Below are 23,213 nucleotides of genomic sequence, written 5' to 3' on the forward strand. Positions count from 1 at the left end.
TGAATAAAAAAGTGGGATCATCGGTCAAATTACCGGCCAGAGGCACCGGTAATCCGTGTTGACTCCTAGCTTCCTCCATTAAGGGGTACAGCGTTCGCTTTCAATCGAGCCAAGGTTATTCAGACTATATATGGATCCTTACACAGTCTTGAAGCCATTTTCGACCTGGAATTAGCGTCAGACAATCTCCAATGGTCCGACCACGTCCATCACCATACTAGGCCACCTTATACCATTCGCACATTTCTGCACCTATGGTACACCACAGTATGTTATATGATGGCTATATTGATCCTTACGATAGTCTTGAAGCCATTTTCGACCTGGAATTAGCGTCAGACAATCTCCAAATGGTCCGACAACGTCCATCACCATATAGCCACCATTTATCATATACTGTGGTATCTTACAGTAAATAAAATTTAATTTAATAGAAAAAAAAAAAAAAAACAAACAAGAAAAAATGAATTTGTTTGTTTTGGTTTTTGTTCTTCGTTTTTAATAAAAATAAGCATTCTAGGAAACTAATATTATCATCTCTCTTTCTCTTCTTGTGCCCAAGTAGAAAACATGCATGATAAGCACTGCGGAAGTAACATAACACATTTTACAAAATCAACTTAAGTTGGGCGCCCATAGCCTAGTGGTTATGGCGTCTGTTGATCATCAATGACCCTAGATGAGGCTTAGAGGGATTGAAGCAATGTTCATGGAAACATGGAACATGGAACCTGAACTTGGGGCGCGAGTCTACGGTCGATGATCAACTTTTGCCAAATTAACGAAATTTAAGAAATAAATAACACAAAGGCAGTGCATAGAATTAAGCAACGTAACATAACAATGTCAATAATTTCAACTAATAACACGCACTGGTAGATGATAATACATGACATCTGTCTAGGCGATCTCCTATGGAGACGGTTCAAATCTTGACACATGCCACAAAATATTTTTAGTTTTAAGTTTCGTTTTAAGTAAATTTTTAGATTCTTTACATGTTTGGGATTGTGAGGATGTGCTTTTTAGAATTTTCTTGGTATGCAAACTGAATTAACTTGAGAGAAACATGTTGCAATATACTACTAGAGAACTACACTACCTCATTATAACAGTATACTTGTACGCACTCTACCTGACCTCAGGTTAAACCATCAAATCTATGACTGCAGAGGGCTGACGTGTACTTCTTTATTTTAACATTTTTACCTTGAGCTCCAACGAATTCCTTATGGAACTGCTTGATTTTGAAAACTTGCTACTACGTTATGTAATTGTACTAGCGTTTTCAGGGATATTAGATTACTTATTTACTGAATTTTAGAATTTAGAAATGTGTTAAATGAATTCCTGTCATTGGAGCAGCCATAGGTATTTAAACTATTGATCCAGAAGCCGAAACTAGCGCTTTCATATTTTTATTTATAAAACTTACGACCAGCTGTTGCCATTAAAGGGTACGGACGCTGACTGGTAGTTGTTATAGAAGTTTTCACAAATATGTTGTTTGTGTAAAGAAATCTTTGTGAAAAACTGGCTTGCAATGAAGTTGAGTTATGGTTCCAAAGCTGCATTATGGGGATAGAAAGTCTCACTATAGAATTAGACAATCCTGTTGAAATTTATTTTCCTGGAGAGGAAGTGTCTGGAGTAGTTCACATCTCAAATGTCAGCTGTAAAATACTGAAAGGTTTTAATTAATGTATTTTAAAATTTCACTCGTTGTTACACTTTTAACTTTGGTAGGAATATACCTGGGATGTCAAGGCTGTGCAAAATTTTGTTTCAAAGAATTGAGTAGTCAGACTTACTATTCAGCAGAAGAAACTTATCTAGACCTGATTATTCCTCTAATTACCAATGAAGGTATCAATTTATATATTTAGTGACAAGCAATGTTCAATATTTTTATTATGTTATATACATTAATTGTTTTACTTGCAGGCAGAGAAACATTTGAACTTGTCAGTGGAGTTCACCAATTTCCATTTGTGTTTGTACTTCAAAAAAAATTCCCTCTTCATTTCAAACTGAGATGTTGAAAAAATTTGGCTATGGCCATGTCAAATACTCAATCAAAGTAGTTTGAAGAGATCTTCACGTCAAGCAAATGGAAAAACCTGCTACATTCCATTCACTGTTAGTTTACTTTTCAAAAATTATTTTTGAATGTCTCGAAAATACCACAAAAAATTCCTTTTTTCTTTAGGGAGTTTTGAAGCCGTCATGGAAACCAAATTACGAATATGTGCTCGCTCTTACAGTTAAAACCATTGTTGACTTAAATACAATCCCAAAAGCAGCAGTAAAATTATTTCTACATGATATGTTAACATATCTTTCAAAATCACCATCTTTTAAATTTTATTGATAGCTACCAACACAATCAATAAAAAGCAAGCCCGTTTTTCGTTGGTTTTGCTGCCGATCTGGACTTATAACGGTAACACTGTATCTAGATCGTACAGGCTATGTCGCAGGTGAAACCATTCTCTTGCATGAAGATGTAGACAACCAAAGCATGACAACATTGCTTGGTGCAACGGTTTTTCTCATTGAGGTAGTTTTTATTTTAATTTTGTTATTATTATTGTGATTATTCTTTTAGTTTATTTTAAAACCTTTGGTGTCCTGAAGAGCGTTGATTTTCATACCCACAACAAATCCAAAACCTACGAACGCGTTTTGTGTGAACAGAAACGGCGCGGAAGAGTGTTCCAAGAAGTACCTCAAGTGTTCCCAATCGTCGTCCCTACAATGACACCATACTATTTGCATTTTTGCGATATTATTGACGTCTCCTACAAAATTGAGGTAAAATGGGTCTGAGAACGTTGTAGTCTCGTGTTGAGTAAGTCATAGCTTTATTCGTTCCAGTTCCGACTTATCGACTCTGAAAGTCCGACTCATTTAAAAATGTAACATTGTTTTTGTTAGCAAGCTGATTATAATTAAAGGGCTATGGATAGTACTTTGGGGCTTCAGTTTTGTAGCTGTGAGCTGGATAATATTTAGGAGGCTCAGTGTAGTAGCCAAGGGCCTTGTTGGTGTAGTACTCGAGAGCGGAATACGTCGTGGTGTAGTAAGAAATCAGAGTTGAAACAAAAAAGTTGTGGCTGTTTCAATGTGTGCATCAACGCCAACGCTGTTCTGTCAGCTGAAAACTATATAGGCCGTACCTATACGAAGGCGGAGGGGAGGAATAGGACCCGGAGAAATAGGACCCTAAAAAGAAAGATAGAAAAAGAGGTCCTATTTCTCCATGGCCTTTTTTGGGGTCCTATTTCTCCGGGTCCTATTGGTCGGGGTCCTATTTCTCCGGCTACCTCTTGAAGCCATTTTCGACCTGGAATTAGCGTCAGACAATCTCCAAATGGTCCGACAACGTCCATCACCATATAGCCATCATTTATCATACACTGTGGTATCCCACAGTAACGGTGCTAGCGAACCAACACCGTTACTGAACATAGAATGTTTTATCAAGTCTTTTATACTGTTAAATAGATGTTGGAAAACAGCTACTGTCCGTTTTGGCATCTGTTGGACCTTTATGTTGGATTTGGTAAATGAGATAGACTAAATTGACGAAAATAAAAAATGAACTTTATTCTTTCCTCATTGAATTATTTATTTAATAGGATTGAGTACATTTTAAAAAGAATATTATTCATGAAAAATGGTAAAATATAGGATTCGTATGATGTAAATCACCGTTCCTGAATGGAATGCTAAAAGACCGGGAATTTTCTGCCGCTAGGTGGCAGGTCGATAGCTCAACCAGTTGTATCTAATTTTTGTTTTAGTTCCTTTCATGACAACAATAAGCCTAATATTTTGGGAACAACCAGCATTCAATGCCTTTTCCTACTTCCAACAAGCTTCATTTAATCTTTAATCACTATGTAACACAAATCATTTTGCTGCAAAAAAGTCTCAGGGTCCGGATGAAAAATGATTTCAGAACTTTTTCTTTTTGTTCGGGACTCTCTTTACTTCTGTGTTTTTGGATAGAAAATTGTCTCATCTAACTACCTGAATACGGGATAGTTTTAGGCTTTAATTGAAATTTATTATAATCTGGTATAACATTTAATGTTAAAAACTTGTTCATTTTCCGTTCCGTTTATTTGATTATCAATAAGTTAGGATTGCACAGTTCCCATCAATCAGGTATCACTTACGAAATGCTTATGTTTTAATAACCGAGTCCAGTGCGCGTATAAGGGAGAGCAGGGGCAACTGGAAGTTCGTAATCGTGGACAGGAGCAACTGGGAGTTCGTATTCGTGGACGGGTGCGACGGGCAAGTGATCACCTTTGGGCTGGAATCCAGCTTCATCAGCGGCCCAGGTCAAAGTGAATTTCTGGCCTTCAGGGGAAACCCAGTAAGAGGATCCCTTGTTGGTGTTGCCTAGGACTTCACCGTACGATTCTTTGCCGTAAGAGTCATAGGTGACTCCTTGCATTTTCTTCTGAACTTGAGACTCTTCACGGGTAGTGTAGTCAGACTGGGCAGAGCTGTGTGTTGAAAGGATTAAATCTTTTAAATCTGAGAATTTTAAATCCCTATGGTAATGATGTGAAGAATTAAGTTGACTTACCTCCATTGGCTGCTGCCATCGAGGTTGCGTTCGTCAGATTGGCTGGTGATGGTGATACCAGCGTATTTGTTATCCTTGTTGTAGCTGGGAGTAGGGTAAGCTGGTGCAGGGTAGCTAGGAGTAGGGTACTTTGGTGCAGGGTAGCTTGGGGTAGTATAGCTGGGGGCTTTGTATTCCGGCTTGTAGCTCGAAGGCGCAGCGGCAGCAACAGCCAAGAAAGCGGCGATGACAAACTACGAAAAGAAATCGAAACTTTTCAATGAGCGATGAAAATGTAAACCAATAAAATCATAAGAAATTCAATTTACTAGTTTCATGTTGCGTACTGTTGATGAATTGAACAACTGATGGCTTGAATCACCTTCAAACGGGTTTATGTAGCCGGCAAAAAGGGTGTGTCGCTTGTATTTCACTTATTGACCTACTTTTAAAAGCGATGATCACCGTTCTTTGGTGGTTAACTTATGCATTCCAGGCCGTGGCTCTTGCAATGCAGTGATTGCATGCGGCAAATAGGAATCAATATCTACATGCTTTTGCTGATTCTTCAGCTGTTGTTAATTGAGCAATTAACATCCATTCTTGTCGATTCTAATGATTTCCGCAAAGACTTTGACATGGAAGGAGTAGGAGGAAATCAACATACCCAGTTCTAACAAATTCAATACTTTAATGCAGTGCATAGACAATTTTTAGCAGCTTTGGCTGAATGTGAGCTATTTAAATGTGAAAATGTTGACAGTCTGGCAGAATGGTCTATCGCAAAGCAAGAAAACAAATGTGTAAAAAGCTAGCATGAAAAGTGAGAGTGCAGAATATTTTGCACAACGCCCATACACATACTGCTTGAACGAAAGCTACCGGCCAAAATAACCAGGTCAACTGAATGCCCGATTGCATGTTACTTACCATTCACCTGACTATTTAAGCCCAGGAATGGAGAACCAAGTTGTTTACCAAACTAACCTAGTACAACATGAAGCTGGTAAGGCATTTTATCGCTAATTCTTCCTAACCTGGAGAAAAAACTTCGGACTTTAAACTAATGACGGTATTTTCCGATAGCTCTTCGTCGCCGCATTCTTGGCTGTTGCTGCCGCCGTACCATCCAGCTACAAGCCGGAATACAAAGCTCCCAGCTATCCTGCCCCAAGCTACACGGCACCAAAGTACCCTACTCCTAGCTACCCCTCACCAGCCTACCCCACACCAGCCTACCCCGCACCAGCCTACAAGAAGGATAACAAATACGATGACATTACCATCACCAGCCAATCTGATGAGCGCAATCTCGATGGCAGCAGCCAATGGAGGTAAGTCAATTTAATTCTTAATACTCCTTAATTTAAGAATAATCATATAAAAAAATTATAATTCTTCCAATCCATAGCTATGCCCAGTCTGACTACACCACCCGTGAAGAGTCTCAGGTCCAGAAGAAGATGCAAGGAGTCACCTACGACTCTTACGGCAAAGAATCGTACGGTGAAGTCCTAGGCAACACCAACAAAGGATCATCTTACTGGGTTTCCCCTGAAGGCCAGAAATTCACTTTGACCTGGACTGCTGACGAAGCTGGATTCCAGCCCAGAGGTGATCACTTGCCCGTCGCTCCCGTCCATGAATACGAGCTCCCAGTTGCTCCAGTCCACGAGTACGAACTCCCAGTCGCCCCTGCCCTCCCTTATTCGCGCACTGGACCCGGTTACTAAGTTAAGAACGTTTCCTTTGTAAAATTTGTATGCCATGAACCATGTAAGTGTAACTTATTTCTTCAAGTAAACGTAAATTATGTTTTGATATCCCTATAGAGGGCAATGATCTGAGTAGTCTAAACAAGTTTTGCAGTATACGAATGAAACTTAGATACAAGTAGCAGAACGCCTTGACTAGCGCAGTTATTACCTTAGCTCCATCACCTAGTTTCCTTACCAAAATAAGAGGACGAAGAGTGAACAGGTTTATCATTCCTCGAGTGACGTCCTCAAACTGGATTCGTTCGGGCTAAAATCCCAGCGAATATTCGAACTCGACTTACGAGAAAACAACGAACCTTTTATTAATCCATTAGGAGTTGAAAGATTCCTGTATGGTCAGTTCGATTAGCACCTGAATTATATTACGAGAATACAACAGCATATACCAGACAGTGACATAATTGAAAATTACCAGAGGGATCGCTCAGCGATCCCGAACGGTAATTAGGATTATATATTGAAATAACGGATGAGACCCTAAGGGTGTAGACGAAGTATATTCTAGCTCTTTCAAAGTTTTCTTACCTCACCCCTGCAACGCCCCCTTTTCTTCAGACTTTTTTAGCGACTGAATTAAACATAGCAAACGGGGAAAACATGTTGCAGACAAGTGGGTGAGGGCACTCAATAGGAAAAATAGCAATAATTTTCAATTTTCAGAACTTCAATGGTCCACAGAAGGACACGGGATACAAACAAACACAATTTATGACCGACTGGACCGAATATAAACAACTGAGGTTTGCCATATGCTGTTTTGGTTAAAAAACCCGGGCTTCTCGGGAAAAAACTCCAAAACACGGAAAATTTGCTTCGGTCGGTTCTCGTCGTAGGAATTGGGGGAGTACATTTACTCCTGGTTACTGCTCAGACCCCGTCTGAAAAAATTTGAGTGAAATAAATTGTAACATAAGAAATAACAAATAACGGGTGGGAAGGGGGTGGATGAGACCCTTAGGGTCTCATCCGTTATTTCAATATATAATCCTAATTACCGTTCGGGATCGCTGAGCGATCCCTCTGGTAATTTTCAATTATATATCGAAAGTAACTACTTTCGACCCTAAGGGTGATTTCAAAGTAGTTCAATTTATTAGTATTAAACCTGATCATGCCGGAATACCGCCGGAACAATCGAAGGCGCAATCACTCTTTTGTAAAATCTACCGAAAGTAGATTCAGACTTCCAATGACCGGCCTTCAAGATCTCATCAGTCGATATTCCCGACGCTGAAGCCTTCGAAGCAGCCGCTCCTCGTGTGGAATGTGCTTTAAAAATTGACGTGTCCACTCCGGATACATTGAGCGCGGAGCGTATCCATTTACTCATAGTGTTGGCTGTAACACCCGCATGGGGTGCAATGGTCGACACGAATAGCTGTTTAATGTTTGATTCCCTAATCGTAGACGTGCGATCAACGTAGGCTTTGAGAGCTTGAACCGGGCAGCAATTCGCATCCAATAGTTTAGGGATAATGACGGACTGCAATGGACCCCCGCGCTGTGATTTTCTTATTCTTAGCAGAGTGAATTTGACATCGTCTTCCGAAAATATAACCGACTGATAGTCGATGGCGGCCAGCTCCGAAACACGGAGAAGCGATGCCAAGGCCAGCAAAACCGCTGTCTTCTTCGTCAATGATGGGAGGGGAATAAACGCATTGTTGCCTAACTTGGACATGCAATTAATAACTACGCTCGGGTCCCACGCATAGTTATATCTTGGTTTAGGGGGATTCAAATTATAGCACCCATTAAGGAGGCTTTTAACAAGAGGGTGGATTCCGATTGGGTGTCCGTCGACGGTCGGTAAGGTTTTTGACAACATAGACCTATGAATGTTTACTGAACTATACGATTTACCGTCCCGGTGCAACCCCGATAAAAACTCTAGGATTGAAACTAGAGGGACCGACAAGGGATTTTCGTTCCTTGAAAAACACCAATCGCTCCAATTTCTCCAAGCCGACTCGTATGTCGAGTGCGTATTGGTGCGGTTACCGGCCAAGAGAAGTTCGACCAACGACTCCGAAAATCCCTCCCGTCGGAAATATCGCCGGATAATTTCCAAGCGGCTAGCTGTAGCGAGCCGGTTAACAACAGAGGGTGCGTCTCGCCCGTTGCTGATTTCAGCAGATCGTGAGAAGGAACAAGAAGGATCGGGACGTCGCATGCCAATTCCAGGAGGACCGGAAACCATGGTTGAGATGGCCAGACTGGACAAATCATAAGTAAATTAGCCTTTTCCCTCCTGAGCTTCTCCAAACATTTAGGTATTAAAGAGAATGGCGGGAATGCATAACCGGAATGGTTAAGCCAGTTTAGCGAAAAGGCATTAACGGCGGCGGCGCCTGGTTGCGGACGCCAGGAAACAAACAATGGTAGCTGAGTGTTCCAGTGCGAGCTGAAGAGATCTATATCTACCGGCCATATTAATTGAAGCTCATTGAATACCGAATGTTTCAACTTCCAATCGCTTGTATCTCCAGCCGCTCGCGATTCCCTATCTGCCTCCACGTTCATCACTCCAGGAAGATGAACCGCCTCGATCTTTAGGTCTCTTTGCTCACAAAATTCAACCAGTGACTTCGCAACGGCTGTCAGCTCACTTGATCTTGTCCCCCCCTTTGTTCATGTAACAGACGGCTGTGGAATTATCCAAAAACATTCGAATGGAAAGACCTCGGGCTTTTTCTGCAAATGATTGCAGCGCATATAGAGCTCCAAGGAGCTCGAGGCTATTAATATGGAGATCCGCTTGTTCTGATGTCCATGGGCCTCGTGTTGTAACACCGTCGCAAACCGCCCCCCAGCCGGATAACGAGGCGTCGGAAAAAATCTCGATATCGGGACTTCGAGGGAAAAAATCCTTCCCGTTTGAGCTTTCCAGGTTGAAAAGCCACCACTCCAAGTCAGCAACAGATCCAGGGGAAAGCGTAAGCTTTACGCTAAGGTCGTTACGTACCTTCTGGGACTCAGTGATATAAAAGCGTTGCATGCTTCTATAATGTGACTGCGCGAAAGGAATTGTCGGGATGGCCCACGTAAAATTTCCGAGAATGGAAGCGATGGTGCGTAGCGAAACTATGCCATCCGCCAGTGCTTTTCTGCACATATTCTTAACGTCTTCTACCTTTGCCGAAGGCAGTGAGAAAGACAATCTATTGGAATCAACTACCATTCCCAAATATTCAATCGTTTGAGTTGGAACGGTGACGGATTTGTCCCAATTGATTAAAAAACCTAATGCATTTAATAGGTCTAGTACGGTTTTCAAATCTGCGCGCGTACCGTTCTCGGTTTCGTTCATAACCAAAAAGTCGTCAAGGTATACTACTAGCCTTATTCCCTGCTTCCTAAAAAAGGCTACCACTACTTTTAGGATTTTGGTGAAAATTCTTGGGGCGGGCGCGAGACCAAATGCCATACATTTAAATTGAAAAACACGCCCTTCCCATTTAAAGCGAAGAAACTTCTGCTGGGGACAGTAGACCGGTACCGTTAAATACGCATCCTTTAAATCTAATTTAACGAACCAATCCCCCTTCCTGACCAAAGAACGAACGGTTTCTAGGTTTTCCATCTTAAAATGTTCGTATTTTATGAACTTGTTCAGTGGTTTCAAATTGACGATCGGTCTGAAACCATCAACCTTCTTCGGTACACAAAAGAAAGAACAAATGAAACCCCCGACTCGTCAGTGATCTCTTTAACCGCCCCTTTTTTCAATAAACTCGCAATTTCCGTCTGGCAAACAGCTCGCATCTCGTCTGACATTACCACATCACGCGGTGATGAGCGCTGGAATGGTTCTGACAAAAAATCGATCTTAAGGCCGTTAGATATCGTCTTCAAAACCCAGGGATCGTCGGTAATTTCTGACCATTTGTCAGCGAAAACACTTAATCGAGCGCCCACTTTAAGACTAATCGATACGATGGGGTGCGCTTGAATATTACAGGGGGTCAAAAACTCGTACCTTCTTGGGTTGGGATTCCCGCGTCCGCGACCGCCTCTGGGATCGCCCCCTCCTCTCCGTCCTCTCGCTCTACTGCCGCGTTCATATTGGTGCCCGCCGTAGTGAGTATGACGTGTTGACGGAGGTAACAGCTGGTCACGTCTGGTCGACCGAACTGGATTTCTGCGGTCTGTGGCAGCCACCGCTTTGTCCCTTCTTGCTAGTGTCTCATCTTGATTCGCTTCGGTCAGCATCTTTTCAAGGAAACGGCCGGTGAAAAGGAGCTCGCGGGCCTCCTTACCGGTAGCAAAGCAGCTATCGTCTTTCAAAAGGTATTCCACTCTGGGGTCCGTAAAATGCACAACAGACTCCCGACGTTTCTTTGAAACGTGGGCAAAAGCACGACCCCACTGCTGCAAGGCCGCCTGGACCGAGCGGCGCATATCACTTGTCGTAGCCTCTTCCATTTTAGCCAGCCGAGCATAAAGGTCAATCAAAGGGGGACCGATGTCCATGATTTTCAGCTGGGTTCTAATTAAAGCTTCTTCCTTTACATTGACCGCTTTCAAAACGCCTTTATCCTTAGATCGGCGACTCATCCATGCATCCAGCTTGGGAGGCATAAGTGAGAAGTCACTCACCTCGTACACTAGTGGGAATTCTTTTGAAGTCAACTTGGACTGTTCGGTTGAAACGCCGACGGATAAAAGTGACGCTATTTCATCACAGATTGCTTTGGGTACCACTGGTGGAGACGAAGCGTTGATGACGGCAACTACGTCTTCCACCCGCCTAGGATCTGAGCCCTGATTACCATTGGATGGGCCTGCCACTGACTGCGCTTCTTCTGAGAGGGTCGGTAACTCGACGGATATCGGCGACTGATCCGTCGTAAAACGAACGCCAGTTTGCGGGCGCCAAGGGCGACCGCGATCAATTGCCCCCGCGTGATCGTACTCAGCCCAGTCGTCTTCTCTTGGGGTATCACTGTAATACTCATCCTCTGGCTCAGCTTCACTGTGAGTCGGGTAGGATCGGGGGTCATAGTCACACTCGAAATACGCGTCATAAGCACTAGCAGGATCACGAATGTAAAAGTCTTGATCAGCCGGTGGGCCCCGAATGTCGCCCTCGTCAAGATACTGAACAGGCGGATACTGAACAGGCGGATACTGAACATTCGGATCGACGTACCGTGGACGCCTCAAAGGCGATCTCTCACGAAAGCTAGGGTAACAAAATCTCTCCCTGTCGTCCGAGCGGAAACGAGTGCGATTATCAAAAACTGAACGGGAACGATCCCAACTGTCTAACTCATAAAATCGCCCGTTTGCGAAATAGTCGACGCGAGAATCAACGTGTTCGGCACGTGGGTCCCTTGGACCACGAGAAAAATTTCGCGACGACATTCTACCGTAAGAGCTAGAAAAAGTCTGAAGAAAAGGGGGCGTTGCAGGGGTGAGGTAAGAAAACTTTGAAAGAGCTAGAATATACTTCGTCTACACCCTTAGGGTCGAAAGTAGTTACTTTCGATATATAATCCGTTCACGCAGGAATCGTTTCCACTGTGTTCTGTCACTCATAAAAAAAAAAGCGACGAGGACAGTACCGGTTTCACTGCATCAACCAACCTGCTAATCACTTTTACTCCCAATAAATTGGCAACGGGATGGGCCGAACAACAGGAATCAAAAGGTTCAATTCAACGTGCTACTCACGTGCCACCTAGTGTCAACTGAAGAGAACCTTCCCGTCTTACGGCGGGACTGATACACGTTCCATTCACGATCCGTGATTAGACCATATACGATTTTTCTATTCTGGCGTTTTTCATAAGTATTTATTTTTCTGGCATAAAAATGATTCTATTCAAAAGATAATAAAAGAAGTAACGAATAAAGTTCATTTGTTATTATTGCCAATTTAGTTTATTTTGTTGGCGAAATTTAACATTATACGTCAACTTGTGTCATAAAGAGCTGTAGATGGTTAGATCATCTATATGGTACAGTATAAAAGACTTGATAAAACGATTTACGTTTGGTAACGGTGTTGGTTCGCTAGCGTCGTTACTATGCGTGATATCGTATGCGTTACTAATGAGTGTTTATCCAATGCTAATTGCAGGTCGACGATGGATGAAAGAGTGACGCAAGGGTCAGGACAGTTTGAATAACGATTGGATTAATGACCACACTGGCTGGTTACATGGAAAGCAAAGGCTATAAACTCCAAATGGAGGAAATTAGGTGTCCACATGAATTATAAACGGTGGATTAATAGGACGACCAAACCCACTCTTTTTTCATGTTCTCTGCAGTTAACCTTCACAAATATTTTGTTATTATGTTTTATATAAATCAGGCAGAAATGTAAACAAATTCTTGTCGTGACCTTTCGACTGCTCGAAGTTGTGGTGATGCAGCTTTAAGAAGTCGGAATGAGCTGCTGCGAGTTCTTCTTAGTTAATGTCCGTTAGGGTATTAAATTTTGCTATTGATTGATCCAAACGCATGGAGGGGAAAAAGGCAATAATTATCTAGCAGAGTTGTAGCTTCTCGGAATGGCCGAACCTAAAAATATAAAAAGAAACAAGCACCAGTGGCGATAGGGTGAAGGAAAAACAATCACTTGTGGTGATAAAGAAAAGTGGTGTCTAAAAATGATTACCCCCTTCACTTGTAAAGATTGTATTCGATTAGTTCTCTCATATTTACGAAAATTATAATCAGTTCCATTAAGTTTTGATGTGTAAACCTGTACGATACTTCGCTAGCTTTACTAATTTTTCTTTTCTTTTTGGTGCGACATTTTCGAGAAAATGCATTTTTTAAAGTAGAGAATTCCCCCGCACATCGGAACTGAGGGAGTGAGGGAAGGGGGATAAAATATCCATGATGGCCGCTTCCACTTTTCAGCCTCTACCTCCAAATCTATTCGCCGACATAAAGCAAATAGACACTTACACCGCACCCGAGCAGTTCAACTTTTCTATCTCTGTGATTACGGTAGTTCCAGAGTGCACAGTCGAATATTGTGTGTTGTGCTTCTCGTTTTCAACAACAAGAATTGTGGATTTTTTCATTCTCGAGCTAAATGAAATGTGTGTAAATGATTGGCAACATGTAACTCTTGAATTTGTGAGAATGTCCTTCTTTTTGAACCGCCATTTAATCAGTACTACCTGTTTCACCTGAAACTTACAGGATGCCGTCGGCTCCAGCTCATAATTATGAGGCAGATAGCATTTTAAAAAATCTCATGAATCGTTAGGTCGTCGTAGTGTTTTGTATGACTATAAATTTACGTAAGCTGAAATTCAACATCCTCTATGACTTGATTTTGTGCGCCAGATCCCATACTACGCCAAATCATTTCACCTGCATTCCAGCAAGTGAAAAGCTAAACTTGATGCTTTGACCAGTTTCGATGGGAGATATGCGTAAGTCGCACATAATCGACGCCAGCATCCGCGCACAAATGATCCGCATGCGAGTAGCGAACGAAGGCGAAATGATGCCGTACTTTCAGTACGAATTGAAAGTCGGTTTCGATCACGACGAGAGCAATCTTTTCGTCATCTGGCCCATGACGGTCGTTCCCAAAATCACGCCAGATTCTCCTCTCTACAACGTATTCGCTTTCGATCTTTTGAAAGATAAATTCGAAATTGTCGTTATCCTGGAGGGTACCGTTGAGTCGACCAGCATGACCACACAGGCTCGTTCTTCTTACCTGCCGTCTGAAATCAAATGGGGCCACCGGTTTGAGCCGCTCGTATCCTTTCGCAAGGATACCGGTCAATATGCTGTTGATTACAGTCTTTTTAACAATACGTACGAAGTAGATACGCCTCTTTGTAGCAGCCGCGATTTGGATGAGTTAAAAAAACTCCGAGATGAAAATCAATTAGGTACAAGTAACTTTGAGCAATTGCTTTTAAATTAGCTTTTTCAAACTTGCTTTTTTTTCCACCCAATGTTCATTTAAGACATTGTGTAATATTTTCTCAGAATTTAAATGGGAGTTTGTTTTATGTCGGAAATTGCCCGATTGTGTTATCAACGTAGTTTGGTGCTTAAATTCACGGTATATAAGAGTTGAGTGCATTTCTATGTGTAGCGGCACTTGAAATGACTGGGTGACTACAGCTCTCCCACTGTTGGGACTGCTATAGTAACCAAGAGTCTGTAAGCAATTACAACTCGAAAGGTGAAGCGTTGATGGAATGGGATTGGCCCCCCATTGCAATGCAAGACTGAATAGAGAGGTAAGAGCCCTCAGCTGATGTCATGATGTAGATCATATAGTACAGCAATATGATCTCCGTCTGGGCAGGTCTGGAGGTTACTAAAAAAGCAAGTCAATCAAGTGCTTAACGCAACCCTTTTTTTTTTTTTTTCTTTTCAACAACTAAAATCAAACCGGCAAACCAAAACTTCTAACATCTAGTCCGAATATTTGAGCATTTCCTTTTAAGGGAATTTCAGATTGAAATTAGGAAATTAACATTAGTAATGGAAATGCAAACTAAAAAATTTTACGCTACATCCTGCTACGCAATTAAAAACGGTTAAGATAAGTGGATTTCAACCTTGCCCAACTCAATGTTAATTGGCTAATGCAATGAATTAAAGCAATGTTCTATGCTACGCAACCAAATGGCTATATAAATTATACCAGACTCATGAAAACCAATGACGTAATTCTCACTAATGTTCTAGTGTATAAATGCGTTCAGCAATTACAATGTTGTAGGGAAACAAATCGCTTTCATTAGCTTTATTTGATACAGAATAAAAACAACGAGGGAATTTGTTAACGGCATTATATCTGTATTCAACAATTCATTTGGAAACATTTGTATGGAACGACTAGTGAATGCACAAATGGAAATACTTATTTTGGAACGAGGACTGTAAATGATAAAATCAAATCTGAATATTCCATCATCAAGCTTGATGGACAACGCAATTTTCACGATTAATAGTACTTGGGAGCCTCAGTGTAGTAGGATGGGGTTGCATAGACTGTTGTATAGTATTTCGGAGCTTCAGTGTGGTAGCTCGGTGCAGCATATGCTGTGGTATACTCGGGGGCCTTTGTAGTATAATATCTTGGAGCCTCAGTCCGGTAATATTTAGGGGCCTCAGTCTGGTAATATTTATGGGCCTCAATGTAGTAAGCTGGAGCAGCGTAAGTGGTTGTGTAGTATTCAGCAGCCTTTGTGGTGTAGTATTCAGCAGCCTCAGTGTAGTAAGCCGGAGCAGCGTAGGTGGTGGTGTAGTATTTGGGCGCCTCAGTGTAGTAAGCAGCGTATGTTGTGGTGTAGTACTCAGCTTTCTTCGTGTAATACTCCTGGGTGGCAGTTGTGTAGTATTCAGTGGCCTTTGTGGTATAGTATTGAGGAGCTTCGGTGTAGTAAACCGGAGCGACATATGTTGTAGTGTAGTACTTCGGGGCTTCTGTATAATAGCTTGGGGCAGCATATGTTGTAGTGTATTGAGGAGCCGAATATTTGGGAGCCTCAGCAGTGTAGTAAACTGGAGCAGCGTAAGTGGTGGTGTAGTACTTGGGGGCCTCGGTGTAGTAGCTTGGGGCACCATACGCTGTGTATTCGGGTGCCTTTGTTGTGTAGTATTGCGGAGCCTCAGTGTAATAAGCTGGAACGGCGTAACTGGTGGTGTAGTATTCAGCTTTCGTGGTATAATACTCCGGGGCTTTAGTTGTGTAGTATTCAGCAGCCTCAGTATAGTAAGACGGAGCAGCATAAGTTGTGGTGTAGTAGCTAGGTTCGACGTAGTACGAAGGAGCAGTCGTGGTGTAGTAACTTGGGGCAGCGTAGTACTTCGTGGCTTCAGTGTAGTAGGTCGGCTCGGAGTAGTAAGATGGGGCAGCTTCGGTGTAGTAGGTTGGAGCTACGTAATACTTGGGTGCCTCTGTAGTTGTGTAGTACGACACGGTTGTAGTGTAGCTTGGAACAGAGTAATATTTCGGGGCTTCGGGGTAGTATGCCGGTGAAGCGTAAGTTGTGGTGTAATACTCAGGAGCCTTTGTGGTATAGTAGGAGGGAGACTCGGTGTAGTAGCTTGGAGTGGTATAATATACTGGCGCTTCCGTGTAATAGCTCGGTGCGGAGTAGTATTTTGGTTCCTCCATATAGTAAGTGGGAGCTGCATACGTGGTGGTTTAGTATTCAGGAGCCTTCGTGCTGTAATACTTGGGAGCCTCGGTGTAGTAAGTGGGTGCCGCATATGTTGTGGGGTAGCACTTGGGCGCCTTTGTAGTGTAATAACTGGGGCAGCATACGTCGTCGTGTAGTACGGCGCGGCGGTGGTAGTTTGGTATGAATAACCACCATAGTTAGAAGACGGAGAACCCATTGGCACAGCTATGCACGATCCAGCCATAACGGCAACAGTAATTAGGAGTGTAATGCCATGGATACCTATACCGATGGAAGAAAAACGAAATCAATTATATGACGAAAGTAACTACTTTCGACCCTAAGGGTGTAGACGATGTATTTTCTAGCTTCTTTAAAGACCTTTTCCTCATCCGCACAACGCCCCTTTTTTGTCAGACTTTTTCTAGCTCTTACATTGAGATGTCGTCGCAAAATTTCTCTCGCGGTTCGAGGAACCCGCGTGCCGAACACGTTCGCGTCGACTGGTTAACAAACGGGCGATTTCGTGATGCAGATAGTTGGAACAATTCTCGCGTGTTTTTTTATCCCAACGGTGATCGTTTTGTTCCAAATGGCACAGAGAGATTTGATCGCCCCCTCTTTCGTGAAAGATCACCCTTGAGACGCCCACGTTACGAAGATCCGTACGTCCAATATTTAGACGAGGGCGAAATTTGGGGCCGACCGGCAGTTCAAGATTCTTACGTTCGTGATCAAGCCGTTTATCCGTACGGCGCTTAGTTCGAGTGTGAACACGATCCCCGGTCTTACCCGACCCATAGTGAATTCGAACCGGAGGATGAGTACTATAGTGATCAAAGAGAAGACGAATGGGCAGAGTACGAAGACGACGGTGTGGAGATTGATCGTGGTCGCCCTTGGCGGCCGCAGAATAGCGTTCGTTTTGTCACAGAAGAACCGCCGTTACCCGCCGAGAAAAGAGGGGCAGTGAGAGGGTTACCGACCGTTTCAGATGGAGGTCAAAAAGCAGGCGACGCAGGTCCGTCTGGCGCTAGTAGGAATGCGGACTCTAGACAAGAAATAGCAGGCCCTTCCTGTTCAAATACGGTCCCAACATCCTCGGCAACTAGTGAACAGAATTTGGGGCTGGGTAACGCTAGCGGGCCCCCCTCTTAGCTGATTCCAAAATCAATCTGTGACGAAATCACGCAGCTACTGTCAGTGGGCATTTCGACTGAACAGTCTAAAATGGCTTCAAAGGAGTTTCCGTTGACCTTTGAGGTCCCTGATTTTTCTCTTATGCCTCCCAAGCTAGACGCGTGGATGAGCCGTCGCTCAAAAGATAGAGGCGTACTGAAGATCGTTAATGCAAAAGAAGAAGCACTGGTCAGGACCCAGTTAAAAATTATGGACATCGGTCCTACATTGATTGACCTTTACTCTAAGCTGTCTGCGGTTGAGGAGGCCGAGACGTCCGGTTTGCGTCGCTCGGTGCAGGCGGCGCTAAAACAGTGGGGTCGGGCATTTGTTCACGTTTCAAAAAAGCGTCGTGAGTCGTTCGTGAATATAACAGACCCAAGAATCGAATATCTCCTGAGGGACGACAGCTGCTTTGCAGCCGGGAAGGAGGCCCGCGAGCTCCTGTTCACCGGCCGTTTTTGGAGCGGATGTTGACGGAAGCAAGTCAGGATGAAACTCTGGCTAGGCGCGACAAAGCGGCAGCAGCCGCAGATCGCAGAAACCCAGTTCGGTCGACGCGGCGTGACCAACATTTACCACCACCGGCACGCCAGGCATTTTATGGCGAGCGTCAACAAAGTGTTCGTGGCAGTAGACCGAGAGGACGGAGGGGTTTTGGAGATTCCAGAGGCGGTCGCGGACGCGGGAATCCCAACCCAAGAAGGTATGATTTACTCCCCCAGTTTATCACTAGATTGGTTTCTGACAATGGTGTTAATGTTGAAGTCGGGGCCAGATTGAGATCGTTTGCTAATCATTGGCGTACCGTAAATGACGATCCCTGGATCTTGGACACCGTCGCTAACGGGCTCGTAATAAATTTTTTAATCCGATCCTTTTCAGCGCTCGGCGCCTCGAGACGTTGTTATGTCTAGCGAAATGCGAGCGGTTTGCTTGGCTGAAATTTGTAGTTTGTTAAAAAAGGGGCGATTGAGGAAATTACAGATGGATCGGCGGGGTTCATTTGTTCATTCTTTTGTGTCCCCAAAAAAATGGAGGGGTTTAGGCCGATCGTTAACCTTAAACCACTCAACAAGTTCATTAAGTATGAACATTTCAAAATGGAGAATTTGGAGACGGTCCGTTTTTTAGTAAGAAAAGGGGACTGGTTCATTAAATTGGATCTCAAGGATGCTTACCTGACCGTGCCTGTTCATGCAGCCCAACAGAAATTCCTGCGTTTTAGATGGGAGGGGCGTATTTTTCAATTCCGATGCATGGCGTTCGGTCTAGCCCCAGCCCCCAGAGTCTTTACCAAACTTTTGAAGGTTGTCGTAGCCTTTTTAAGGAAACGGGGGGTTAGGCTAGTAATATACCTTGACGATTTCTTAATAATGAATGAGTCGGAAAACGGGGTGCGCGCCGACCTGAAATCTACGCTTGAAGTGTTGGAAGCACTTGGTTTCTTGGTGAACTGGGACAAATCCGTCATCACCCCCACTAAAATCATGGAATATTTGGGAATTTTGGTCGATTCAGATAGAATGTCCTTTTCTTTACCCCCCGCCAAAGTCAAAGATGTAATGAATATGTGCGGAAAAGCCCTATCCGACGGCAAAATCCCATTGCGCGCAGTTGCGTCTATTTTGGGGAATTTCACATGGGCCATACCGACCATCCCGTTTGCACAATCCCACTATAGAAGTATGCAGCAGTTCTACAGCTCCGAGTCGAAGAGAGTGGGAGGCGATTTGAGCATAAAATGCTCTCTTTCGCTCGGGGCTAGGTCGGATTTAGAGTGGTGGATTCACAATCTAAACGAAATGAATGGCAAAGATTTTTTCCCTAAAAACCCCGACATTGAAATCTTTTCAGGTGCCTCTTTATCCGGCTGGGGCGCAGTATGTAACGGCGTCACTACGCGCGGGCCGTGGACAACGGCGCAAGCGGAATTACATATTAATTCACTTGAACTGACTGGAGCGCTGTATGCGCTACAGTCTTTTGCAGGGAGCGCGCGGGGCCTATCGATTCGAATATATTTAGATAACACAACGGCGGTGTGTTACGTAAACAAAGGGGGAGGAACGAAGTCGAGCGGGTTAACCACGATAGCCAAGCGCTTGACTGAGTTCTGTGAAGAAAGGAAACTGTCAATGGAGGCAGTCCACCTTCCAGGGGCGATGAATGAGGAAGCGGATAAAGAATCACGATCCGGGAGCGATGCGAGCGATTGGTTGTTGAACCGATCGGTGTTCAGTAATTTAAACGTCATTTGGCCGGTCGATATCGACCTTTTCAGCTCTCACTGGAACGCACAGCTACCCTCATTTGTTTCCTGGCGTCCACAGCCAGAGGCGACCGCGGTTAATGCCTTCATTTTAAACTGGTCGGAGTGCGCCGGCTATGCGTTTCCGCCCTTCGCCCTAATCCCTAAATGTCTTGAGAAGCTGCGTAGGGAAAAAGCTAAATTAGTTATGATTTGCCCAGTCTGGCCGGCGCAGCCATGGTTTCCTGTCCTTCTGGAACTAACATGCAACGTGCCGATACTCCTCCACGCATCCCAGGATCTGTTGGTTTCGGCAACCGGAGCTGCTCACCCGCTTTTGCAAACCGGATCGTTGCAGTTAGCCGCATGGAAGTTATCCGGCGAGACTTCCGACGGGAAGGCTTTTCGGAACCTTTGGTCAACCTACTCGTGGCTGGGAACCGCAGCTCTACACTCTCGACTTACGAGTCGGCCTGGAGGAACTGGATCGATTGGTGTTTTCGACGGAACGAAAATTCCTTATCGGTCCCTTTAAAATTGGTTTTGGAATTTCTTACGGGGTTGCATCGGGACGGGAAGTCATAGAATTCGGTTAACGTCCATCGATCGATGTTGTCCAAAACTCTCCCAGCCGTCGACGGACACCCAGTTGGGACCCACCCCTTAGTTAAAAATCTCCTTAATGGTTGTTATAATTTGAACCCCCCAAACCAAAGTACAATTGTTCATGGAACCCAAGCGTCGTCATTCAATTCATGGCCCAGCTGGGTAAAAACGAATCTATTTCCTTTCCATCTTTGACAAGAAAAACGGCGACGTTACTCGCCTTGGCATCGTTTCTCCGCGTATCAGAGCTAGCGGCCATCAATTTTCAGTCTATAAATTTTTCGGAAGAAAGCGTAAAGTTTAGTTTACTTAAGCCTAGAAAGGCGCAGCACAGCGGGCCCTTACAAACCATCTCTATTCCGGCTATCCCTGAAGAGGATTGCTGTCCGGTTCATGCCCTAAAGGCCTACGTCAAGCTAACAGGCCCATTCAGGGGCAATTCAAACATTAATCAGCTATTCATATCGGTCATTTCACCACACGGCGGTGTGACGGCCAACACCATAAGCAGATGGATCCGAATTACTCTTAAGGAATCCGGTTTGGACACATCGGTGTTCAGCGCTCATTCCACAACGGGAGCAGCGGCGTCCAAGGCCTCCGCAGCCGGCATTTCAATTGATGAAATTTTAAAAGCGGTTCATTGGAAAACGGAATCCACTTTCAGTAGATTCTACAAACGAACCATGGAGCCTTCGATTGTTACGGCAGTGTTCCAACTCGATGGCCAGGTCTTAATGTCATAAATAAATCGAAACTGCTTTGAAATCACCCTTAGGGTCGAAAGTAGTTACTTTCGTCATATAATTGAAAATTACCGGAGGGATCGCTCAGCGATCCCGAAGGGTAATTAGAATTATATTAGAAATAACGAATGAGACCCTAAGGGTCTCATTCCCACCCAACCCACCCGGTTTTTTCCATTATGTAACGTTTCAATTGATTTCATTCATGTGTCTTTAGACGGGGAACGTGCAATAATCAAGAATAGAAAAGTTCGCCAATCCCACTACTGTACTGAAAGTTTATACCCGTGTTTGGAGCCTTTTTCCGGAACGCCCGGTTTTTTTGCCAGAACAGCATCTTCCACACTTTCTCAGTTGCTGCAGGGGCCAAGGAGTAACCAATATGTTGAAATCCAACATGCGCCTCTTCCTTATTTCCCATTTAACTTATGATTTAATTGAGCTTCCTCACCGCTTATTTGCAACCATGTGTAAATCGCCTTTGTTTGTTGTTTGTTATCAATGTGTTGGACGCTAAAAAGTCTGACAAAAAAGGGGCGTTGCGCGGATGAGGAAAAGGTCTTTAAAGAAGCTAGAAAATACATCGTCTACACCCTTAGGGTCTCATTCGTTATTTCTAATATAATTCTAATTACCCTTCGGGATCGCTGAGCGATCCCTCCGGTAATTTTCAATTACTGATAGCTCACTGGAGTGTTAAAACATTATAATTAATGCTTAGAATTTAATTTAAATCTCATTCCAACATCTTCAGGAACATCACTAAATCATAGCCGTCCATCAACATCAATTTCTAGTCTAGTTAAACATTGTATACTTTACCCATTGTGGCAAGCCGAAATTTAGCAGATGGTAACGAGCAAAGGAATTCAGCAATTGGTAGGGGAGAACGGGGTCAACTTTGACACGGGTCATATTGGACAAAGACCCTAAGTGCTACATGTTATGGAAAAAAAATTTTTTTTTTACATTTTTGTATAGACTGCAATATTTAACGTTCTAGAAAAAATATTGATTAAAATCGAATCATTATTGTTCTTGTTATCGCAGAATTAAAAAAATGGCCCTGTTTGATGTAATATTCTTCCCTATTACTGTAAGCATTTTTAAAGTGAAAAACACTACAAATGAATAAAATAATGATATGTGAAATAGCCAATTCATTTCTTTAATGATTGATAAAAAACTTAAATTTTAATGCCTTTCCAGTGTTAAGTTATTAACGAAATACTAAATAGCACCGGGTTGGGTCATTTTGGACACACAGTTTTGGGGTCATATCGGACAACTTCGATATTGGAGTGGGAGGTGCTTGTGGAGAAGCCATATACGCCCGTTTGACAAATCGATACTCGATACTCTGTTAAGCCCTCCCATTTTACTCTACCCGCCTACAAATTGTCCATTTCAGCCCCCTATTTCGTAAAAATGACATAACTCTCTATTTTTCATTTCTATTGCAAATATTTCAATATGAATGAATAAAATATTGAATAAGCAGTCTACCCATATTTTTTTTTTATTTATTTTATGTCTTTTTATGAGGAAAACTGGCAGTGTCAAATCTCACACCGTCCCTGTCCAGTTTCACTCCGCCGTTTAAATAAAAACTAAAAAAAACCGACTTCATTAAAATCCTTATAACTCGTTTATTTTAAGACTTAAAAATTACAAAAAAATTGTGGAGTTACCCAAGAAGGTGCTGCACCATTAACTAAAAATAAATATTAGAAAAAGAAAATAGAAATCTAAATAAAGAGGAAAGAAATTTTTTGTCCAGTTTGACCCCGTTCTCCCCTAAACAACTAAACTTCTCTTGTTCCGTCGAAATGAACACTCGACTGATTTTAGTTGTCTCTGTTGCATCATTTTATACGATTTTGTGTCACCCTGATGTTGCTCGCCATCCCCAGCGGGTATTACCTTCCAATATGACGTAACGATTCT

The 23,213-nt window shown here is 43.2% G+C and overlaps 5 protein-coding genes and 3 pseudogenes across 5 annotated transcripts; 5 read left to right on the plus strand and 3 right to left on the minus strand.

The window, feature by feature from the left end:
* Positions 1–1,389: 1,389 nt before the first annotated feature.
* LOC123467608 lies at positions 1,390–2,922 on the plus strand (annotated as a pseudogene).
* Positions 2,923–4,119: 1,197 nt separating this feature from the next.
* On the minus strand, positions 4,120–4,955 carry LOC123467597 (larval cuticle protein LCP-22-like). The gene is made up of 3 exons (XM_045167464.1): positions 4,912–4,955; positions 4,604–4,836; positions 4,120–4,520 (listed from the first exon to the last, which is right to left on the minus strand). Exons 1-3 carry the CDS (start codon positions 4,918–4,920, stop codon positions 4,199–4,201), a joined length of 564 nt encoding a protein of 187 aa, XP_045023399.1. The 5' UTR covers positions 4,921–4,955; the 3' UTR covers positions 4,120–4,198.
* Positions 4,956–5,558: 603 nt separating this feature from the next.
* Positions 5,559–5,935, plus strand: LOC123467601 (pEARLI1-like lipid transfer protein 3). The gene is made up of 2 exons (XM_045167468.1): positions 5,559–5,588; positions 5,669–5,935. Exons 1-2 carry the CDS (start codon positions 5,580–5,582, stop codon positions 5,918–5,920), a joined length of 261 nt encoding a protein of 86 aa, XP_045023403.1. The 5' UTR covers positions 5,559–5,579; the 3' UTR covers positions 5,921–5,935.
* A 110-nt stretch (positions 5,936–6,045) lies between these two features.
* LOC123467600 (pupal cuticle protein Edg-78E-like) lies at positions 6,046–6,403 on the plus strand. Its single transcript, XM_045167467.1, has one exon. The coding sequence runs from the start codon at positions 6,046–6,048 to the stop codon at positions 6,313–6,315; it is 270 nt and encodes an 89-aa protein (XP_045023402.1). The 3' UTR covers positions 6,316–6,403.
* Positions 6,404–8,262: 1,859 nt separating this feature from the next.
* On the minus strand, positions 8,263–11,768 carry LOC123467593. The gene is given in 5 exon segments (XM_045167462.1): positions 8,263–8,986; positions 8,988–10,050; positions 10,053–10,307; positions 10,340–10,408; positions 10,620–11,768. Coding segments are annotated over 5 exon segments (3,219 nt in total). The 5' UTR covers positions 11,728–11,768.
* A 1,980-nt stretch (positions 11,769–13,748) lies between these two features.
* On the plus strand, positions 13,749–14,266 carry LOC116936182 (ATP-sensitive inward rectifier potassium channel 12-like). Its single transcript, XM_032943362.2, has one exon. It carries the CDS (start codon positions 13,757–13,759, stop codon positions 14,264–14,266), a length of 510 nt encoding a protein of 169 aa, XP_032799253.2. The 5' UTR covers positions 13,749–13,756.
* Positions 14,267–15,286: 1,020 nt separating this feature from the next.
* LOC123467594 lies at positions 15,287–22,153 on the minus strand (annotated as a pseudogene).
* On the plus strand, positions 16,824–17,703 carry LOC123467596 (annotated as a pseudogene).
* Positions 22,154–23,213: the final 1,060 nt, after the last annotated feature.

The sequence above is a fragment of the Daphnia magna genome, unplaced genomic scaffold, assembly GCF_020631705.1.
Source record: "Daphnia magna isolate NIES unplaced genomic scaffold, ASM2063170v1.1 Dm_contigs202, whole genome shotgun sequence".
Classification (NCBI taxonomy): domain Eukaryota; kingdom Metazoa; phylum Arthropoda; class Branchiopoda; order Diplostraca; family Daphniidae; genus Daphnia; species Daphnia magna.

Excerpts from the sequence above, each read along its gene's own strand:
- LOC123467600 (XM_045167467.1), top strand. The coding sequence starts at position 6,046 with ATGCAAGGAGTCACCTACGACTCTTACGGCAAAGAATCGTACGGTGAA.
- LOC116936182 (XM_032943362.2), top strand. The coding sequence starts at position 13,757 with ATGCGTAAGTCGCACATAATCGACGCCAGCATCCGCGCACAAATGATC.
- LOC123467597 (XM_045167464.1), bottom strand. Across the intron at positions 4,521-4,603 it reads GATGGCAGCAGCCAATGGAG|CTCTGCCCAGTCTGACTACA; the intron begins GTAAGTCAACTT and ends TTCAACACACAG.